Source organism: Bison bison, unplaced genomic scaffold (genome assembly GCF_000754665.1).
Source record: "Bison bison bison isolate TAMUID 2011002044 unplaced genomic scaffold, Bison_UMD1.0 scf7180017864302, whole genome shotgun sequence".
In the NCBI taxonomy this organism is placed as follows: Eukaryota; Metazoa; Chordata; class Mammalia; order Artiodactyla; family Bovidae; genus Bison; species Bison bison.
This window is the reverse complement of record NW_011494874.1, coordinates 8,401,185-8,418,167: the sequence shown is the minus strand read 5'-3', so window position 1 is coordinate 8,418,167 and position 16,983 is coordinate 8,401,185. Positions and strand designations below refer to the sequence as shown.

Genomic DNA, 16,983 nt, shown 5'->3' with positions numbered 1-16,983 from the left:
AGCCCCTGCAATGAGAAGCCCACACACCGCCACTCAAAAGCAGCCCCCGCCTGCCGCAACTAGAGAAAGCCCACACACAGCTACCAAGACCCAGTGCGTCCGAAAGCTCTCAAATACAGTCTCAAACCGGAACTCCTTCAAAGCAAGCCTGCTCTCAGAAAAGGTGGTGCCAGGGATGCCGATGTACACTGGACCTTTCCACAAGTGGGGAGAGCCGCCAGGCCCAGGGATGCCTTCTCCAAGGCACCGTGTGGAAGGGCAAGAGTGGGCTTAGAGTCTGAGGCAGACACCGCTCAGGAGCCGTGTGCCTCCAGCGAACACGTCACTGCAGTCTTGTCATTCCTTGCTTCATTCATGCCTAGGGTGGTGGTAATGATGCCTGTTGGATGTCTGGGGGACGGTGACGTGAAACGCCCTAGGCACGATCTGGCACAGTTCCTGGCACAGAGTGGATGGTCAACACGTTGCATTTATAGTAACAATCATTATTCCTCATTATTTCTGTAAGTACAGCTCTTACTGCCATGGCTCTGGCCGGCAAGCCCCCAGGGAGAGACTCTGAGCACTTCTCAGAGGCTGGCAGTTGGAGACACTGGCTGGTCGAACATGACTGGCACAGCCCCCTTCCTCTTTCAGTCCCCATGGACCCCAGATGCTCGTCCACTACTCAGGCGGCCGCGAGGTCCAATGCCCTGGAGTGGCCCAGGTCTCCGTGGGCCGGCCCGATTTACGCCTGTTGTCACAGCATAATCACTAACCGTGTCCTTGCTCACACCCCCGCGTCCTGTCTCAGCTGAGTACACGCTGTGGTCCTGCAGAACAAGGACCCCCCGGGACCACCACAGGGCAGCCCAGAACCGAGTCTCCAGGAGCATTTCTCATGGAACCTTCCAGAAAGCCCAGGGGTCCTGCCCCAGCATCCCAGGCCCACCAACCTTCCAGATGCCCTGCCCTCTACCCGTGTGGAGCAGACGGCAGACACCGTACCTTTCGGAATCCAGTCGGCTCCCCTAGAGGACTCTGCGTCTGTTATTTTAGGGAAGGAGAGGAAAAGGGGAAGGGAAAAAAAAAAAAAGAAGTTAAGTGAGTGAAACTTAAATCCCAGCAGAGCCTGTAATGGAATATTCATTTTGTCAGGGGAATGTTTCTTTAAAACTTCTGGTCATCTGGACAGGCTGAACCAGCAGGTGATTCAATTTAATGAGCTTTTTAACGCACTTGGGGCCCAGGTGGGATCCTGTCTGGGAAGGCCTGGGCCAAGGCCACGGGCGCACGGACCTAGCTGGGGCTGGGCTGACACCTAGTGGCTGACGCGGCTGCTTTCAGGGCCGGCAGAGCTGGAGCCCCAAACCTTGGAGTCCGGGGTCGGCGGGCTTAAAGGGCCCTCGGTGGCCATCCCAACCACCCTTTCCTTGGACTAACCTCCATGCCTCAGTTTCCCTATCAGTTCTCAGGGGATAGTAACAGTGCCTCCTTTATAGGGCTGTAATGAGGATATAGATATATCCCTAATGGAATATAGATAGCATATTCAAAAGCAGAGACATTACTTTGCCAACAAAGGTTCGTCTAGTCAAGACTATGGTTTTTCCTGTGGTCATGTATGGATGTGAGAGTTGGATTGTGAAGAAGGCTGAGCGCTGAAGAATTGATGCTTTTGAACTGTGGTGTTGGAGAAGACTCTTGAGAGTCCCTTGGACTGCAAGGAGATCCAACCAGTCCATTCTGAAGGAGATCAGCCCTGGGATTTCTTTGGAAGGAATGATGCTAAAGCTGAAACTCCAGTACTTTGGCCACCTCATACAAAGAGTTGGCTCATTGGAAAAGATTCTGATGCTGGGAGGGATTGGGGGCAGGAGGAGAAGGGGACGACAGAGGATGAGATGGCTGGATGGCATCACCGACTCGATGCACATGAGTTTGAGTGAACTCCGGGAGTTGGTGATGGACAAGGAGGCCTGGCGTGCTGGGACTCATGGGGTCACAAAGAGTTGGACACAACTGAGCGACTGAACTGAACTGAAATGAACTGAACTGAATGAGGATATAACATTTAATAAAGGCTACTACTAGTCTAGCTGTTATTGTTTTGTGTGAGATGGTGGGCCCCTAGGGGGCTTCCCAGGTGGCACTAAGTGGTAAAGAACCCACCTGCCAATGCAGGAGACATAAGAGACGTGGGGAGATGGGCATGGCAACCCACTCCAGTATCCTTGCCTGGAGAATCCCATGGACAGAGGAGCCTAGCAGGCTACAGTCCACGGGGTTGCAAAGAGTCAGACACGAGTGAAGCGACAGCATGCACGGGGTCCCCCAGGGGGAGGTGCTTCCTCAATGTCACAAGCAGGTCAGTGGAGGAGGCGGCCTAGATCCCAGGGGTCCTGGCCCCCACTCCAGTGTTCCCTGTGTGATGCCTCCATCAAGGTGTGTTTGATGCTGGCTCTGTCCCTGGCTATCCGGGTGAACTCGGGTGAGTTTTTAACTCCTCATAGCCTCATCCCCCTTCTGGCAATTGGAGATGCAATCAATCTGGTGGACGTCTGCTGTGAGCACTGAACTGGGATGATGTACACAGAGGTTTCAGGTTGGTAGAGCAAAGCTGTCGTTCTTGGAACTCAGCCTCACTGGGTGGCAGAATGGCCAAATGACAAATTGCATGTCAAGCGCCTAGGACCCATGAGTCTCCATCGCCTCTCCCTGAGTGACCCCCTCGGTCCGGTCTGTCGAGGTATGGGGTGGAGTGAATGCAGATTGAGCTATGTCTCCCCAGGGCCTCGGACCTGTGCAGCCTTAGCACCTACCAGCAGGTGGCTGGAGTCCTTGAGCTTGGACTTGTACAGCATCCATCGGTAGCGTAGATCCTCTAGCTCGTCCGAGGACTTGCTGGCTGGCCTGAGACGAAGGAGGTTTTCGAAGAGATGCTGACCTTCTGGTATTCGAGCCTCCAGTTCCTAGAGGGAAAAGACAGGGTCACGTGCACCTTCCAAATGGCTGAGGAGGCCCCACCTCGTTGGTAAGGAGGAGCCAATCAAGTTCCATTTGCAGGGGCAGCCAACAGAACACATAAAGAGAGAATCTCATTGTGCAAATAAATGGAAGCCAAGGCCAGGAATTGCATTCAGTGTTGCAGAATGGACTTCTGCCTGAAAGAGGAGCTGCCGTGCTGACCTCCATGGTCACTTCTAGCTCTGGCATTCTATTATAAATATGACATAGATTTACACTATGTATGACTAGGGAAAGCGAAAGTCGCTCAGTCACTTCCGACTCTGTGACTCCATGGACTGTAGCCTGCCCGGCTGCTCTGTCCATGGAATTCTCCAGGCCAGAATACTGAAGTGGGTAGCTGTTCCCTTCTCCAGGGGATCTTCCCAACCCACGAATCAAACCCAGATCTCCTGCATTGCAGGCAGATTCTTTACCCACTGAGCCACCAGGGAAGCCCTCTGGCATTCTAGAACCAAGTTCTCCAGAGGGCTTGACATAAGAGTTATCATCATTATAAAAGCTACCATTGTTCATCGACAGAGGAATGGATAGAGAAGATGTGGTACATACATACGATGTAATATGACTCAGTCATTACAAATTATGAAATAATGTCATTTGTAGCAACATGGACATAGAGATTGACATACTGAGCAAAGTCAGTCAGACACAGAAGGAGAAATATCATATGACTTCCCTTATGTGTGGAATCTAAAAAAAGAAATGAGTCAAAAGAACTTACAAAACAGAGAGAGACTCACAGACTTGAAGAACAAACTTGTTGCTAGGGGGAAGGATAAGGGGAAGGGATAATTCGGGAATTTGGGATGGACATACACACGCTGCTATATTTAAAATGGATAATCCACAAGGACCTCCTGTACAGCACATGGAACTCTGCTCAGTGTTATGTGGCCGCCTGGATGGGAGAGGAGTTTCAGGGAGAATGGATACGTGTGTATGTATGGCTGAGTCTCTTCCTGTTTACCTTAAACTATCACAACATTGTTAATCAGCTAAACCCCAATATAAAATTAAAATTGGTTTGTTTGTTTTTTATAAAAAGCTACCATTGTTGAATATGTCTTTCTATTGGCATTTTTAATCCTGGCAGAGTGAGGTTGGGACAGGGCAGATTTTTCTATCAGAATACAGTACTGTGTCCCCCCCCACCGGATGGCATCTTTTATCCTCAGGACTCCTGGGAGGGAGTGCCATGTGAGGATACGACCTGGGTTCTAAGTTCAAAAGCCTGAGTTTAAATTCTGGCTTGGCATCCAGTATCTGTCCCATCCCACCAGCTGCATGATACAGGCACACAGCTTAGCTTCTCAGAGCCCTCAAGAGTGGGGACTCTACAAGAACAAAGAAGCGTAACCCGGGGAACTGCAAGTCATCTCTGATACGCCTGGGGCTGGGTGGTGGTGGCAGGGGATGAGGGGAGTGGCTGAATATGAGGTAGGAGGTAGACAGGAAGAGCTAGGTAGCTGGGACCAAAGCTCCCACTGAGGACAAAACGTTAAAAACATTCTTAAGGCATCAGTGGACAGGGAGGCCTGGCATGCAGCAGTCCATGGGTCACAAAGAGTTGGACACGACTGAGCGACTGAACTGAACTGAATTGAACTGAAGGCATCAAAGAGTTAACAACAACAACAAAAAGAGTGAGGCAAGACATGCGAAAGGTTAAGATGCAGAGAAGTAAGCCCAGTGCTCAGACCTCCTCTTGCACTTAGGATATTTGTTAATCTGGAAAAAACAGTTGTGAAACAGATCTATGCTTCTGGCAGCCTTGCAGGATTCAGGAGACAGAAGTCAAAGTCTGCGCCCTACAGAAGTGGAGACTCTGAAAAACTGCTGCCTTTAGCAGAAGCCCCTAAAGGTGAATAGGAAGTAAACCCACACCTTATTTGGATTTGCAGGCCAGTGCCAAGTCATCTCAGGAGTCCAGAGAGCTTCAAGTTTTGAAATTGGATTCAGTGGTTCTAGATTGATAAAAGCCCCCACTGGCCTGGCTATTGCAAACAAAATCCTCTTTGAAGGAAAGATTATTCTTAATCTCAAATTATTCTCGCACCTATTTGTCAAACACAATATCCAGCACACAATCGAAGCAGTCACACACAGATATAAGACTCCGAGAAGAGGCGGAAACTGGGACTTCCCTGGAGGTCCAGTGGTTAAGAATGTGCCTGACAATGCGGGGGAAGTAGGTTCTATCCCTGGTCCAGGAAGGTCCCACATGCCCTGGACCAGCTAAGCCCGTATGGCACAGCTACTGAGCCCGAGCTCTAGGGCCCATGTGATTCACCTACTGAACCCACCTGCTACACCTTCTGAGGCCCATGTGCTTAGAGCCTTGTTCTGCAACAAGAGAAGCCACCTCAGTGAGGAGCCCTCACCCCACAGCTAAGAGCAGCCTCTACTCACCGTAACTAGAGAGAGCCCAGGCACAGCAACAAAGTCCCAGTGCAGCCAAATGCAAATAAAATTAATGAATTAATGAGGAAGAGGCAGAGACAGTACACAACAGAAACAGTCTTGACTTGAGATACCGAAATTATTAGACACACTCGCTAAACCAACTTTGTTTACTGTGTTGAAAGAATTAAAAGACAAACTGAAAATTTTCAGCAAGGCCCCAAAAGCTGTGAAAAGTGGCAAAGCAGATTTTAAAAAGCACCAAGGAGAATTTCTAGGAATAATAAATGAAATATTAAAAGCTAAGAATTTAATAAACATGTGAAATAGCAAATGAGATACAGCTAAAGAGAGGATTAGTCAAGTGGAAGATGAGTTAGAAAAAAGTATTCAGAAAGTAATATAAAAAAGCAAAAGGATGAAAAAGTACACAAGACACAGTGAAACACTTAGTGAGAAGAAAGCGCATATGTTTAAAAGGCATCTCAGAAGGTGAGGAAATAGGGGAAAAGGCAGAGGCCATATTTTGAGAGATAATGTTGCAGAATTTTCCAGAAAGATCCCAGGCCACAGATTCAAGAATCCAGATGAATCTCAAGCAAGAAAAATAAAAATAAAACCAAACTCTAAGGTATTAAGGTAAATGTCAGAAAAAATTAGGAAAAAGAGAGGTAGATTGGGGTCTGATTGAGAAAGGCTGTGGATGATAAACTTGGGAAGTTGAACTCTATCCTAAAAAGTTTTCATTACTGGGACAAGGTCATCTTTAGGATTCTGAAGGGTCACTCTGGCTACAGAATGAGTCATTACTGAGATGGGAACCCAAAAAGAATGAGGGAGGCCAGCTTGGAGGCTACTGTCAAGGTCAAGATAAAAAATGATAAATGTCTAGATGAAGACAGTGGTAGTGAGGGAAAACAGAAACAACGAACCCAAGAGGTGGAATCAAGAAGGACTTGGTGACTAATTCGACGTGGGAGTGGAGGAGAGAGATTTGTGGTAGAAGGACTGTCTTTCTACCCCCTTGCCATATCCATGCCCTTTGCAATATGGTCTTGCAATATGGTCTTCCCATCAAGAAGTGAAATCTGTTTTCTCTCTCCCTGAATCTGAGCTGGCATTGTGACTTTCTTTGTCCAACAGAATGCAGGAGAAGTGATGTGCCAGTTCCTAGCCTTGGCCTGAAAAGGCCTGCATGTTCCCACTCGCTCTCTCAGACCTGCCCCTGCTCTGGGAAGTCCGGGCTATCCCATAGGAGGATAAGAGATGTGTGGTCCATCCCACGCTCATCTAGAATAGCCCACCAACCTCCAGTAGTATAGCCACCCTGCTGGTCTATAAATCAGGGAGCCCAGCCAAGATCAGAAGCATTGCCCAGCGGACCTCAGAGTAAACTGCCAATCTTCAGAATCGTGAGTTAAACAAACAGCTGTTCTTTTAAGCTACAAACTGTTGGAATGGCTTGTTACATAGCAAGAGTGAACTGATTAGAAGAGTTGTGATTAGTGGTGATATTTTCCAAGTTGGGCAATACAGCAGGAGGCTTGAATGAATGGATGGATGGTTTTCCCATAATACTGGAAGCAAAAACATTTTTAAACTATTATTTACGACTTCCCTGGTGGTACAGTAGATAAGAAACCACCTGCCAATGCAGGGGACACAGGTTCGATCCCTGGTCTGGGAAGATTCCACATGGTGCGGAGCAACTAAGCCTGTGAGCCACAACAACTGAGCTCGAGTGCTGCAACCACTGAAGCCTGCACACCTAGAGCCCCCGCTCCACAAGAGAGACCACCGCAATAAGAAGCCCGGGCACAGCAACTGGAGAGCAGCCCTCACTCGCTGCAGATGGAGAAGGCCCACGCACAGCCGTAAATAAATAATCTTAAAAAATATATATTATTTATACATAAGCCATAACAGCTCATAAGCTAGGTGTGTGCTCTTTTTTTTTTTTTTTGGTGAGAACTCTCTGGCAGCGAACACATCTTTGGGGGGCAAATCCTCTGAAAAAATGGGCTGTTCCTTGGGCACAAACCTGTAGCTTTGTTGCTCTGGTCCTCAAGTCCTTGGCGGTGGCAGTTTTCATGGCAATGATCCTAACCAGCTTGGAATTTTCCTCCTGCAACCAGTCCTCAAAGTTCCTCAGGGACTGGGAATAATCCTCATGGCTGCCTCCTTGCCCCTGGAGCAGACCTGCCTGCAGGAAGGCACAGCATGGTCAAAGCATCAGAGTTTCTGAAAGCAGCCCACTGGCCGTGTGTCCTGGGAATTCCATCCAAGCAGAGGGTGGGGGATGAGGATGCCCAGAGGGAGATAAGAGGCACCTGGGGGGCGAGGGGATGAGGAAAGCATCTCTACTCAATGTAGACATGATTAGGGACCAAGAACATTCCTCATTGCCACCTCTTTGGTCTCCTGAAGGCTTCCAGCATCACCCCTTATCAGGACATCTACAATGTGATCACCTTCTGCCACTTTTGTCCCTCTTCAAGTTAGGTGGCCAGAGTGATCTGTCTAAGATGCAAGTCCAGGGACTTCCCTGGCGGTCCAGTGGTTAAGAATCCACCTGTCAATTCAGGGGATCCAGGTTCGATCGCTAGTCTGGGAACTCAGATCACATACGCCGCAGGGCAACTAAGTCATGAACCACACCTACTAGAGCCTCTGCTCTACAGCCCGCAAGCTACAACTACTGAACCCACATGCTACAACCACTGAAGCCCGCATGCCCTGGAGCCTGTGCTCTGCAACAAGAGAAGCTGCCTCAGTGTGAAACCCGTGCCCTGCAGCGAAGAGTTGCCCCTGCTTGCCACAACTAGAGAAAGCCCGTGCATGGCAATGAAGAGCCCATGCACTGCAACAAAGACCCAGTGAAGACGACAATTAGAAAACAAAAGTAAAAATAATAAATAAATAAAACACAAGTCCTCTCAGTCACAGCATCACTTACACAGCTGAGTGGCTTCTCATACTCAATGCGGCCGGAGAGCCTCAATTCTGGCCCTGCCTGGCTCTGCGGCTCATGAGGCCTGCCCCATCATCTGAGCCAGGGCCCACAGACATCCAGCACCCGGCGCTAGTGCCATCTCCCTCGGGTCCCTGCGTGCACAGTCTCGTCTGCATGGAACACACTCCGTTCTGCCTCTCCTTGACTCCCACTCAGCTGTGAGGGGCCCTGGACATCTCATTTCCATCTCTCCGGGGAGGGCTTCGCTACCCCAAGTCCTTCACTCTGCAGCAGGCTGCTGTGGCCCCTGGGTCTTCTGCCTCCATGAACCACGTGTTCTGTAAACCCTTATTCTATTGCTTTGCGGTTCCTGCTTCCCTGCTTCTCAAAATGTGCTCCAAAGCCTAGCAGGCTTAGCATCTCCTGGAAGCTTGTAGAAATGCAGGGTGAGGAGTCCCAGTCCAGACCTACTGAATCAGAATCTGCATTTTGGTACCATCTGGATGCACATGACAATCTGAAAAGCTCTGTGCTGGATGCTACGTTCTCTGAGGGTTGAACGCATCTCTGTTTTATTTACAGCTGTGTCCCAGCTCCAAACACAGTTCTCAGAACACAGAAAGACTCAGTAAGAGCTTTCTGGATGGGGAAATGCAAGAAGGAAGGGAAGAATGAATGAATTAGTGTACTGTCTTTGCAGAACAAGGGATGAATTTCTTCTCACTGTGGTTCTGTTTTTTAAAGCCTGTCAAGGAGAGGAATGGATGATATGATATAGTGAGGTTCGTTCTTTTTACAAAATGTAGTTTGTGTGTGTTGTGTGTTAGTCGTTCAGTCGTGTCCAATTCTTTGCGACCCCACAGACTGGAGCCCGCCAGGCTCTTCTAGTCCATGGGATTCTCCAGGCAAGAATATTAGAGTGGGTTACCATTCCCTTCTCTAGGGAGTCTTTCCAACCTAGGGATCAAACTCGGGTCTTCTGCAGTGCAGGCAGATTGTTTACCATCTGAGCCATCAGGGCACCAAAAACACCTATCTTGAGTACTTTTAGTTTGCAGTCTAGTGCTGCTAGGAAGCTTCACACTCTGACACTCTCTTCCCTGCAAGGGAAGCAGTCGGATTTTTTGAGGGTGAGGGCCTGCCTGCCCTGGAGATGCCCAGGACCTTCCTCAGTGCAGACACTGGGTCTGGGGTCCCAGAGTCCCTCTGCCCAGTGGCACAGGGCACTCTTGTGTCACCACTGGGCAGACTCACCCAAGACAGGACAGGGCCAAGTCCTGAGCTGAGCATGTGGCCCCAGATGGGGAGGGGGCTTTGCTGGTGACACCTTCCCACCATCAACTGACTCGGATCTGGGCCCTCCTCAGAAGCCCATGAGATGGACTTACCTGACGGCGATGCCGGGAAGTAAGATCCGTGGGGAAGATGAGAAACCCAGTCTTTGGGATGTTGTTGGTGAAAATCATTTTCTTCCCTGAATCCACTTCTGTCATCCTCTGCAGCTGCCGGTTTCTGATGAGGCTGAGAAGTCAAATCTGCCCAGTCAACGTGATGACAAGATAGGGACTTCCCAGATCACAGGAGAAGTAACAGAACTGGGGAGGGAGGTGACTTCTGGTCCTAACAAGCCCATGCCTGTCCTTCAGGTTGGTCAGAAGCTCCCCAGGGCACCTGCATTTCCAGTTCCCTGCTCGAGACTCATGTTACTGTCATCAAGGGGCATATATCTATCGATGCAGGTGAGGCCACAGCCAGCAGGGGCTGGAGGCTAAGCTGGGACGCTTCCTTGCTCTTACTGCCTCTACTTAGAATTGCCTGGGGATGCCTGGAGGCGCCTGGCACCACGCCTGGCACCACGCCTGGCACACAGCAGAACCCCAGCCATCTGTTCTAGGAACACGGCTGAGCTCTCCCTACTGGGAAGGAGACCAGGCTCCAACCCAGGAGGCCCTCTCACCTCAGCAGGCTCTCCTCCAGCTGCCTCAGGGCCCTCCATGACTCGGTCAGCTCCTCCAGCTCCCCCTGAACCAGAGCAGCTCCCTCCAGAGAAGACGCCTCCATCACCAGCCGGCCAAGCGCTTCCATCTCAAGCAGCTGGGCTTCCTTCTCCGGGAATTCAGCCAGCAGTCTCTAAAGGAGACACACGCACACACACACACAGAGTTAAGTCCTGGGGTGGTGTCTGCTCCCTGGTATGAGAGTACCGTTCACCACCCTCTGCCCCTGAACCCTGCCTTTGGGATGCAGGGGAGAGAATAAGCACCTCTGTCGGGAGATTCATCTTACCTCAACCTCAGCCTCCCGAGACTGGGCGTCCCATGGGCCCGTGTCCCCACGATGAGCCTCCAGCTTCTGTGTGATCACAGAGATCCAATGCCGCAGCTTCAGCAGCTCGTGGTTGAAGGTGCAGTGTTCCCGCAGGCTCTGCTGGCGTCCTTCTAGGAGGTCCTGTGGAACAGCCCCGGGGGAACCCGGCTGAAACCCTCAGCTACCCCACCCTGCAGGACCCTCAGCCCTGCCAGAACCCCAGGGTGAGATGGTTTCCAGGGCTCCCCACCCATGAGAGGTTGATGTTTTCTGCACAGTGCAAGAAATTGACCCCAGAAAGACCAAGTCTGTTTTAAAGTGCCTCTAAACCTGTTCTGCTTTCATGGGAAGTATCAAGTCTGGGTGAGGGTGTGGGCGATGGGTGCTCTCATCCACCACCAGTGTGGGGTGTAAACTGGTACAACCACTTGGGAAGACCGTCAGTCGGTGCCTACTAAAGCCGAACACAGCCGAACACAGGCATCTGTGCGGCACAACCACTTCAGCCCTGCATGTGGCACAACAGGCGCGAACGGCACTTTGCGGCTGAAGAGAGCGGGTGTATCCTGGTCGCCGCCTGTGTCTTTGGCCATCTAGAAGCACTTACTTTATTGAAAAGCGTTATTTTATTTTTTCATATAGTTGAATAGGAAATCAACCCTGACTATTCACTGGGAGGACTGATGCCGAAGCTGAAGCTCCAGTACTTTGGCCACCTGATGTGAAGAGCTGAATCGTTGGAAAAGACCCTGATGCTGGGAAAGATTGAGGGCAGGAGGAGAAGGAGGCAACAGAGGATGAGATGGTTGGATGGCATCACTGACTTAATAGACATGAGTTTGAGCAAACTCCAGGAGATAGTGGAGGATAGGGTAGCCCGCATGCTGCAGTCCATGGGGTCGCAAAGAGTTGACTACAACTGAGTAACTGAGCAGCTGAACAACAACAATAATTGATTTACAATGTTTCAGGTGTACAGCAATGTGATTTTGTTAAATTTCTATCAATATAAATATGTATACATCTATACAAATGTCTGTATATATACATTTCCTTTTTCAGAGTCTTTTTCCATTATAGGTTATTATTAAGATATTACGGAGAAGGCAATGGCACCCCACTCCAGTACTCTTGCCTGGAAAACCCCATGGACGGAGGATCCTGGTGGGCTGCAGTCCATGGGGTCGCTAAGAGTCAGACACAACTGAGCGACTTCACTTTCACTCTTCACTTTCATGCATTGGAGAAGGACATGGCAACCCACTCCAGTGTTCTTGCCTGGAGAATCCCAGGGACGGGGGAGCCTGGTGGGCTGCCGTCTATGGGGTCGCACAGAGTCAGACAAGACTGAAGAGACTTAGCAGCAGCAGCAGCAGCATTAAGATATTATTTTCTTATAATTTGCTTTTATTTCTCTTTTTGATGATAGAAAAAGCATTATATTAAATTTGTAAATCATGTGGGTAACTTGTACTATCTATGAATTTCAAGATTGCAAAGACGATGCCAGAAATACTTGTTATTAAAATAGGACACACAGGGTTCGGAAGGGTGAGAAATCCTGCCTTAACCTAAACACTTTCCTGAGCTGTGGATGCCTGAGAGCTGGCTTTGCACACCTGGGGCTCTTGTTACAAATGCAGACCCAGGACTTCACTTGAATCAGTGTTGTCAGGGTATGGCTGGGACAGACATTTCAGCTTGTGCTCAGGACAGTTTTGAAGGAGCCATCTCACTCCCCACACCACCTTGGGGTCCCACCGTTAAAGGGACATCAGTCCAGCACAGACACAAGAAGGATACTGGTGGCCACTAGAGGGCGCCGCAGACAGAGCTCACGGCCACCGGGACCCAACTTGCAACCTGGCATGATGAACGCAGCAAACACGACGGGGGCTCCTGCGTGGGTGCGGCCTGCTCCGTGCTCTGGTCTCCTGGCATGTGCGGAATTGTATGTTTCATTTGTGGATGCGTATGTTTGACATGTGGAATCGTATGTTTAACTTGTTGCTGACTCATTGTGCACCTACCCACCGGCACTTAAACCCCAGGAAGGCGGGGGGCTCGCTGTCCTGCTGTCCTGCTCCTCCATCCTCAGGACCCAGCATCCTGCCTGGCATACAGGAGGCGCTCAATCATGAACGAATGAGGAAGGGACGAAAGGAAGGGAGAAAGAAAAAGAAGGGTTGGAAGGAACGACGGAAGAAAAGAGGGAGAAAGTCCTTAGGAGGGGCGGACAGATTCCAGGGACCTGGCCTCTGTTAACACAGACCCTCTGCTGGCCCCTTACCTCCAGAGACCTCTGCAGGGCCTGGTGGGCGGCGGAAAGCTGGTCCATTTTGTGCTGGTGGTTAGGGTTCCCCTGGAAGAGGGGCCTCATGGCCTCCACCTGAGACCCCAGGTCCATCCCCTCCTCCTGCAGCCCCTGCAGTAGAGGAAGGAATGAGTGGAGCATCCTTTCTCCTTCTTCTCGTGGAAGCTGATCAGGGTGGGGACCCTGAATGCAAAAGACTGGGAGAGTTCAGGGGTGCTAGGAGTCCCCAACTCCATCAGCCACACCATATGGCTGTCTGATGGGCCCACTCTTAGGACTGGTGAGAATTTTAAAAATGAGATGAAAATATTCTGCGACACCATGAAAATAAACTGCTAAAGACCAGAAGGCATCACTGGGGAACAGACTCATATCTGGACTCCTACTTGACGACCATCTCTTCTTATGGAGAATCGCATCTAAGCTTTAGTTTTAAAGCCCCCAAATGCATCCTTTTTAATACCTTCCAAAGAACACTCCCAATTTTGTAAGAGCTGCGCCTGGGTTTTAAAAAGATAACTGTTGTTTCACGTGCATTTTAAAAACCAGCCAGCTCCTCACCCAGCCAACAATGATTCGTGATCAGCCTACCTACAGTCCCTGTGTTTTAAAATATTTATTCTTAATCCTCAAATCACTTATTTAACTGAAGGCCTCTGGCCTCATTAGGAACAGTTAGCAAAGCAACTTTAGAAGCAAATATTCATGTTAGACTTTAGGACCACAGAGTAAGCAAAAAACTTCTCATTTTGTTGGGCTCAAGTATCAGTCATTTGGAGGCAGGCCAGGAACCATCAGGCATACCAGCAGAAACTCAGCTGAGATGAAAGGTCAGATCTCAGGGGCCAGAGAGGGATCACAGTCTCTGGCTTGGGCTGACTGCCGCTTGGCTGGCCGCTATGACTGCAAGGGGGCTGCTCCGGCACAGCTGAACATCTGAGTGGAGGTGACTCGGGTCAGACTCTTACCTGCAACCTCAGAAGCTGGGCCTGTTTCTCAGGAAGGTCCCGCCGAAGCCCATTCTCAGCTTGGACCCGGATTTGGAGGTCTGAGAGCTTTTTCTGCAAAGGCTCGAAAGTCGCCCCGAAATCTTTGTGCTGAGCAAGTAAGCTCTGCGGAGACACAACAGGCAGCACACAGCTCAGCCATCCCCTCGGTCTCCCTGTGGCACAGCCTGACACTCACAGACGGGCTGCTTTTTCTCCAGTCCTCTCCTGTCCGGCTCCTACTCACTCAGGAACCACCCCTTCCAGGAAGCCTTCCTGGAGTCCTTGAGAAGATCTGATGCCCCTCTGTGAGGATCGTTGTGTAATCACCTAACAATTGTTCTGCTTCTAGAATAGGTGCTGGCAAACTGCATCTCCTATCACATACCCCAAGTCCCACCAGAGGCCAGTGCTTGTAAATAAGGTTGTATTGACATGCAATCATGCCCATTCATTTACAGTTGATTTCTTGCTACACCAGCAGAGTTCAGAAGCTGCAACAGAGATCACAGGCCTTGCAGACCCTAAAATGTATGCTAAATGTCTGCTCCGTTGAATAAGTCAGACCATGGGTGTGGGGCTTTTCGCAGGTGCCTGGCCTCTGGTCAGTGTCCTAGAGATATCGCTTTGTCACTATCATGAGTCTCAGATGCTTAGCAAATAATTGTTACCTAAAAGGAGAAACTGTCCGATACTTTGGCCACCTGATGCAAAGAGCCGACTCACTGGAAAAGACCCTGATGCTGGGAAAGATTGAGGGCAGGAAACAGGATGAGATGGTGGGATGGCACCACTGACTCAATGGACGTCAGTTTGAGCAAGCTCCAGGTGTTGGTGAAGGACAGGGAAGCCTGGTGTGCTGCAGTCCATGGGGTTGCAAGAGTCAGACACAACTGAGCAACTTAACAACAATAACAACAAAAATAGCTTCCAGCTCTCTGCTGCTTTAAAGTTTACAAGTGTTTTTCTCTGCATCTTCCCATCTAACTGCCCCCCAGCTCTCTGCAGAAGACAATTTGATTTGATGAGTATAGAATGGGATTTGGGGGCAGAGGCAGGAGGCAGACAAATGAGAAGGATCCCACCATAATCCTACCCAGATGATATAGATGAGGGCTCTGAGGTTGTATGGAACAAAGGATATGCCCAGGGCCACGCGGTGGTGAGTGGCAGGGCTGGGGTCAGGATACAGGGCTGTGCCTGCAGGAGGGCTGAGCGGAGGGCCAAGATGGGACTCACCTGCAGTTTGCTCTTCCTCTGCAGAAGGCGGTTGTGCAGCAAGTCTCTGTCCCTCACGGAAGTCGCCACCTCCTCCAGCAGGGCTGTGGCTCTCTCCTGGCCGAAGATGCTGCCCAGCAGGTCTTTCTTCAGCTGCAGCATCGTCAGCTGCTCCTTCAAGCGGGAGCTCTCCATCAAGGCCGCCTGGGGGAGACAAGGCTTCCATGAAGGGGAGAGCTGGATGAAGCTGGGGCAGGAACTCACCTGGTCGGGCTACACCTGCCTGGGAGGCTGGGCCTCTGTGCTGGTGGCCAAGGGAGCGGTGAATGCAAGGAGAAACAGGCAGGCGGGAAGATGGCGGGAGGTCCTGAATGTCAGGGTCAGTCTGAGTCCCTTCTCACCCCCTACATCCATCTTGTTACCAAATCCCGAGCAAGAAGGCTGCCTCCTGTGAGTGTCAGAAATCTGTCTCCTCTCCATTGGCTGCCACTGACTGTGGTGCACTCTCAGCCTTGCTCACTGGGACCCCTGCAGCTCCTGACCATCTGCTGCCTCCCAGTTGCCCCCCAGATCAACTCTACACCTTGCAGCCAAACCCAAACTGAACCAGTCTGATCCTCTACTCAATGATTCTCCATCACCGACAACAGAGGGCCATCCCCAAGTTGGTGTGTGGGACATTTTGAATACCAGACCACTTCACCTGTCTCCTGAGAAACCTGAACGTGGGTCAAGAAGCAACAGTCAGAACTTTACATGGAAAAAACGACTGGTTCAAAACTGGGAAAGGAGTATGTCAAAGCTTTAGATTGTCACCCTGTTTATTTAACTTATATGCAGAGTACACCATGTGAAATCCTGGGCTAGATGGATCACAAGCTGGAATCAAGATTTCCAGGAGAAATGTCAACCACCTCAGATATGCAGATGATACCGTTCTAATGGCAGAAAGTGAGGACAAACTGAAGCGCTTCTTGATGAGAGTGAAAACACTGACTTAAAACTCAATGTTCCAAAAACTAAAATGGCATCTGGCCCCATCACTTCATGGCAAATAGAAGGGGAAAAAGTGGAAGCAGTGATAGATTTTCTCTTGGGCTCCAAAATCACTGTGGATGGTGACTGCAACCATGAACTTAAAAGACATTTGCTCCTTGGAAGAAAAGCTATTACAAACCCGGACAGCATATTAAAAAGCAGAGACATCACCTTGCCGACAGAAGTCCATATAGTCAAAGCTATGGTTTTTCCAGGAGTCATGTATGGATGTGAGAGCTGGACCATAAAGAAGGCTGAGTGCCAAAGAACTGCTGTCAAATTGTGGTGTTAGAGAAGACTCTTGAGAGTCCCTCAGACAGAAAGGAGATCAAACCAGTCAGTCCTAAAGGAAATCAACCCTGATTATTCATTGGAAGAACTGACGCTGAAGTTGAAGCTCCAATACTTTAGCCACCTGATGTGGAGCTGACCCATTGGAAAAGACCCTGATGCTGAGAAAGATTGAAGGCAGGAGGAGAAGAGAGTGACAGAGGAAGAGATGGTTAGATGGCATCGCTGAGACAACAGACATAAGTTTGAGCAAACTCCGGGAGATAGTGAAGGACAGGGAAGCCTGGAGTGCTGTAGTCCATGGGGTTGCAAAGAGTCGGACACAATTTAGCAACTGAACAACAAGCAAAGGGCCTAGGGGAGCATGATCAGAGGGAATTAAGGAAGGCCTTCCAGAGGAGGTGGCATCTCAGTGGGGTCGTGATGTGCAGGAGCTCACGGGGCAGAGAGAGGACCAACAGGGAACT

General features: G+C 50.0%; 1 protein-coding gene across 1 annotated transcript in view; it reads right to left on the bottom strand.

The window, feature by feature from the left end:
* Positions 1 to 16,983, bottom strand: part of SYNE3 (spectrin repeat containing, nuclear envelope family member 3) — a 68,585-nt gene that overhangs the window by 15,327 nt on the left and 36,275 nt on the right. Inside the window, exons 11-19 of the mRNA XM_010851433.1 lie at positions 15,209 to 15,391; positions 13,952 to 14,095; positions 12,960 to 13,094; positions 10,649 to 10,810; positions 10,320 to 10,492; positions 9,751 to 9,883; positions 7,451 to 7,612; positions 2,802 to 2,951; positions 988 to 1,026 (exon numbers count right to left, since the gene is read on the bottom strand). Coding sequence (XP_010849735.1) covers positions 988 to 1,026; positions 2,802 to 2,951; positions 7,451 to 7,612; positions 9,751 to 9,883; positions 10,320 to 10,492; positions 10,649 to 10,810; positions 12,960 to 13,094; positions 13,952 to 14,095; positions 15,209 to 15,391 — 1,281 coding nt within the window. The remainder of the gene's footprint in view (positions 1 to 987; positions 1,027 to 2,801; positions 2,952 to 7,450; positions 7,613 to 9,750; positions 9,884 to 10,319; positions 10,493 to 10,648; positions 10,811 to 12,959; positions 13,095 to 13,951; positions 14,096 to 15,208; positions 15,392 to 16,983) is intronic.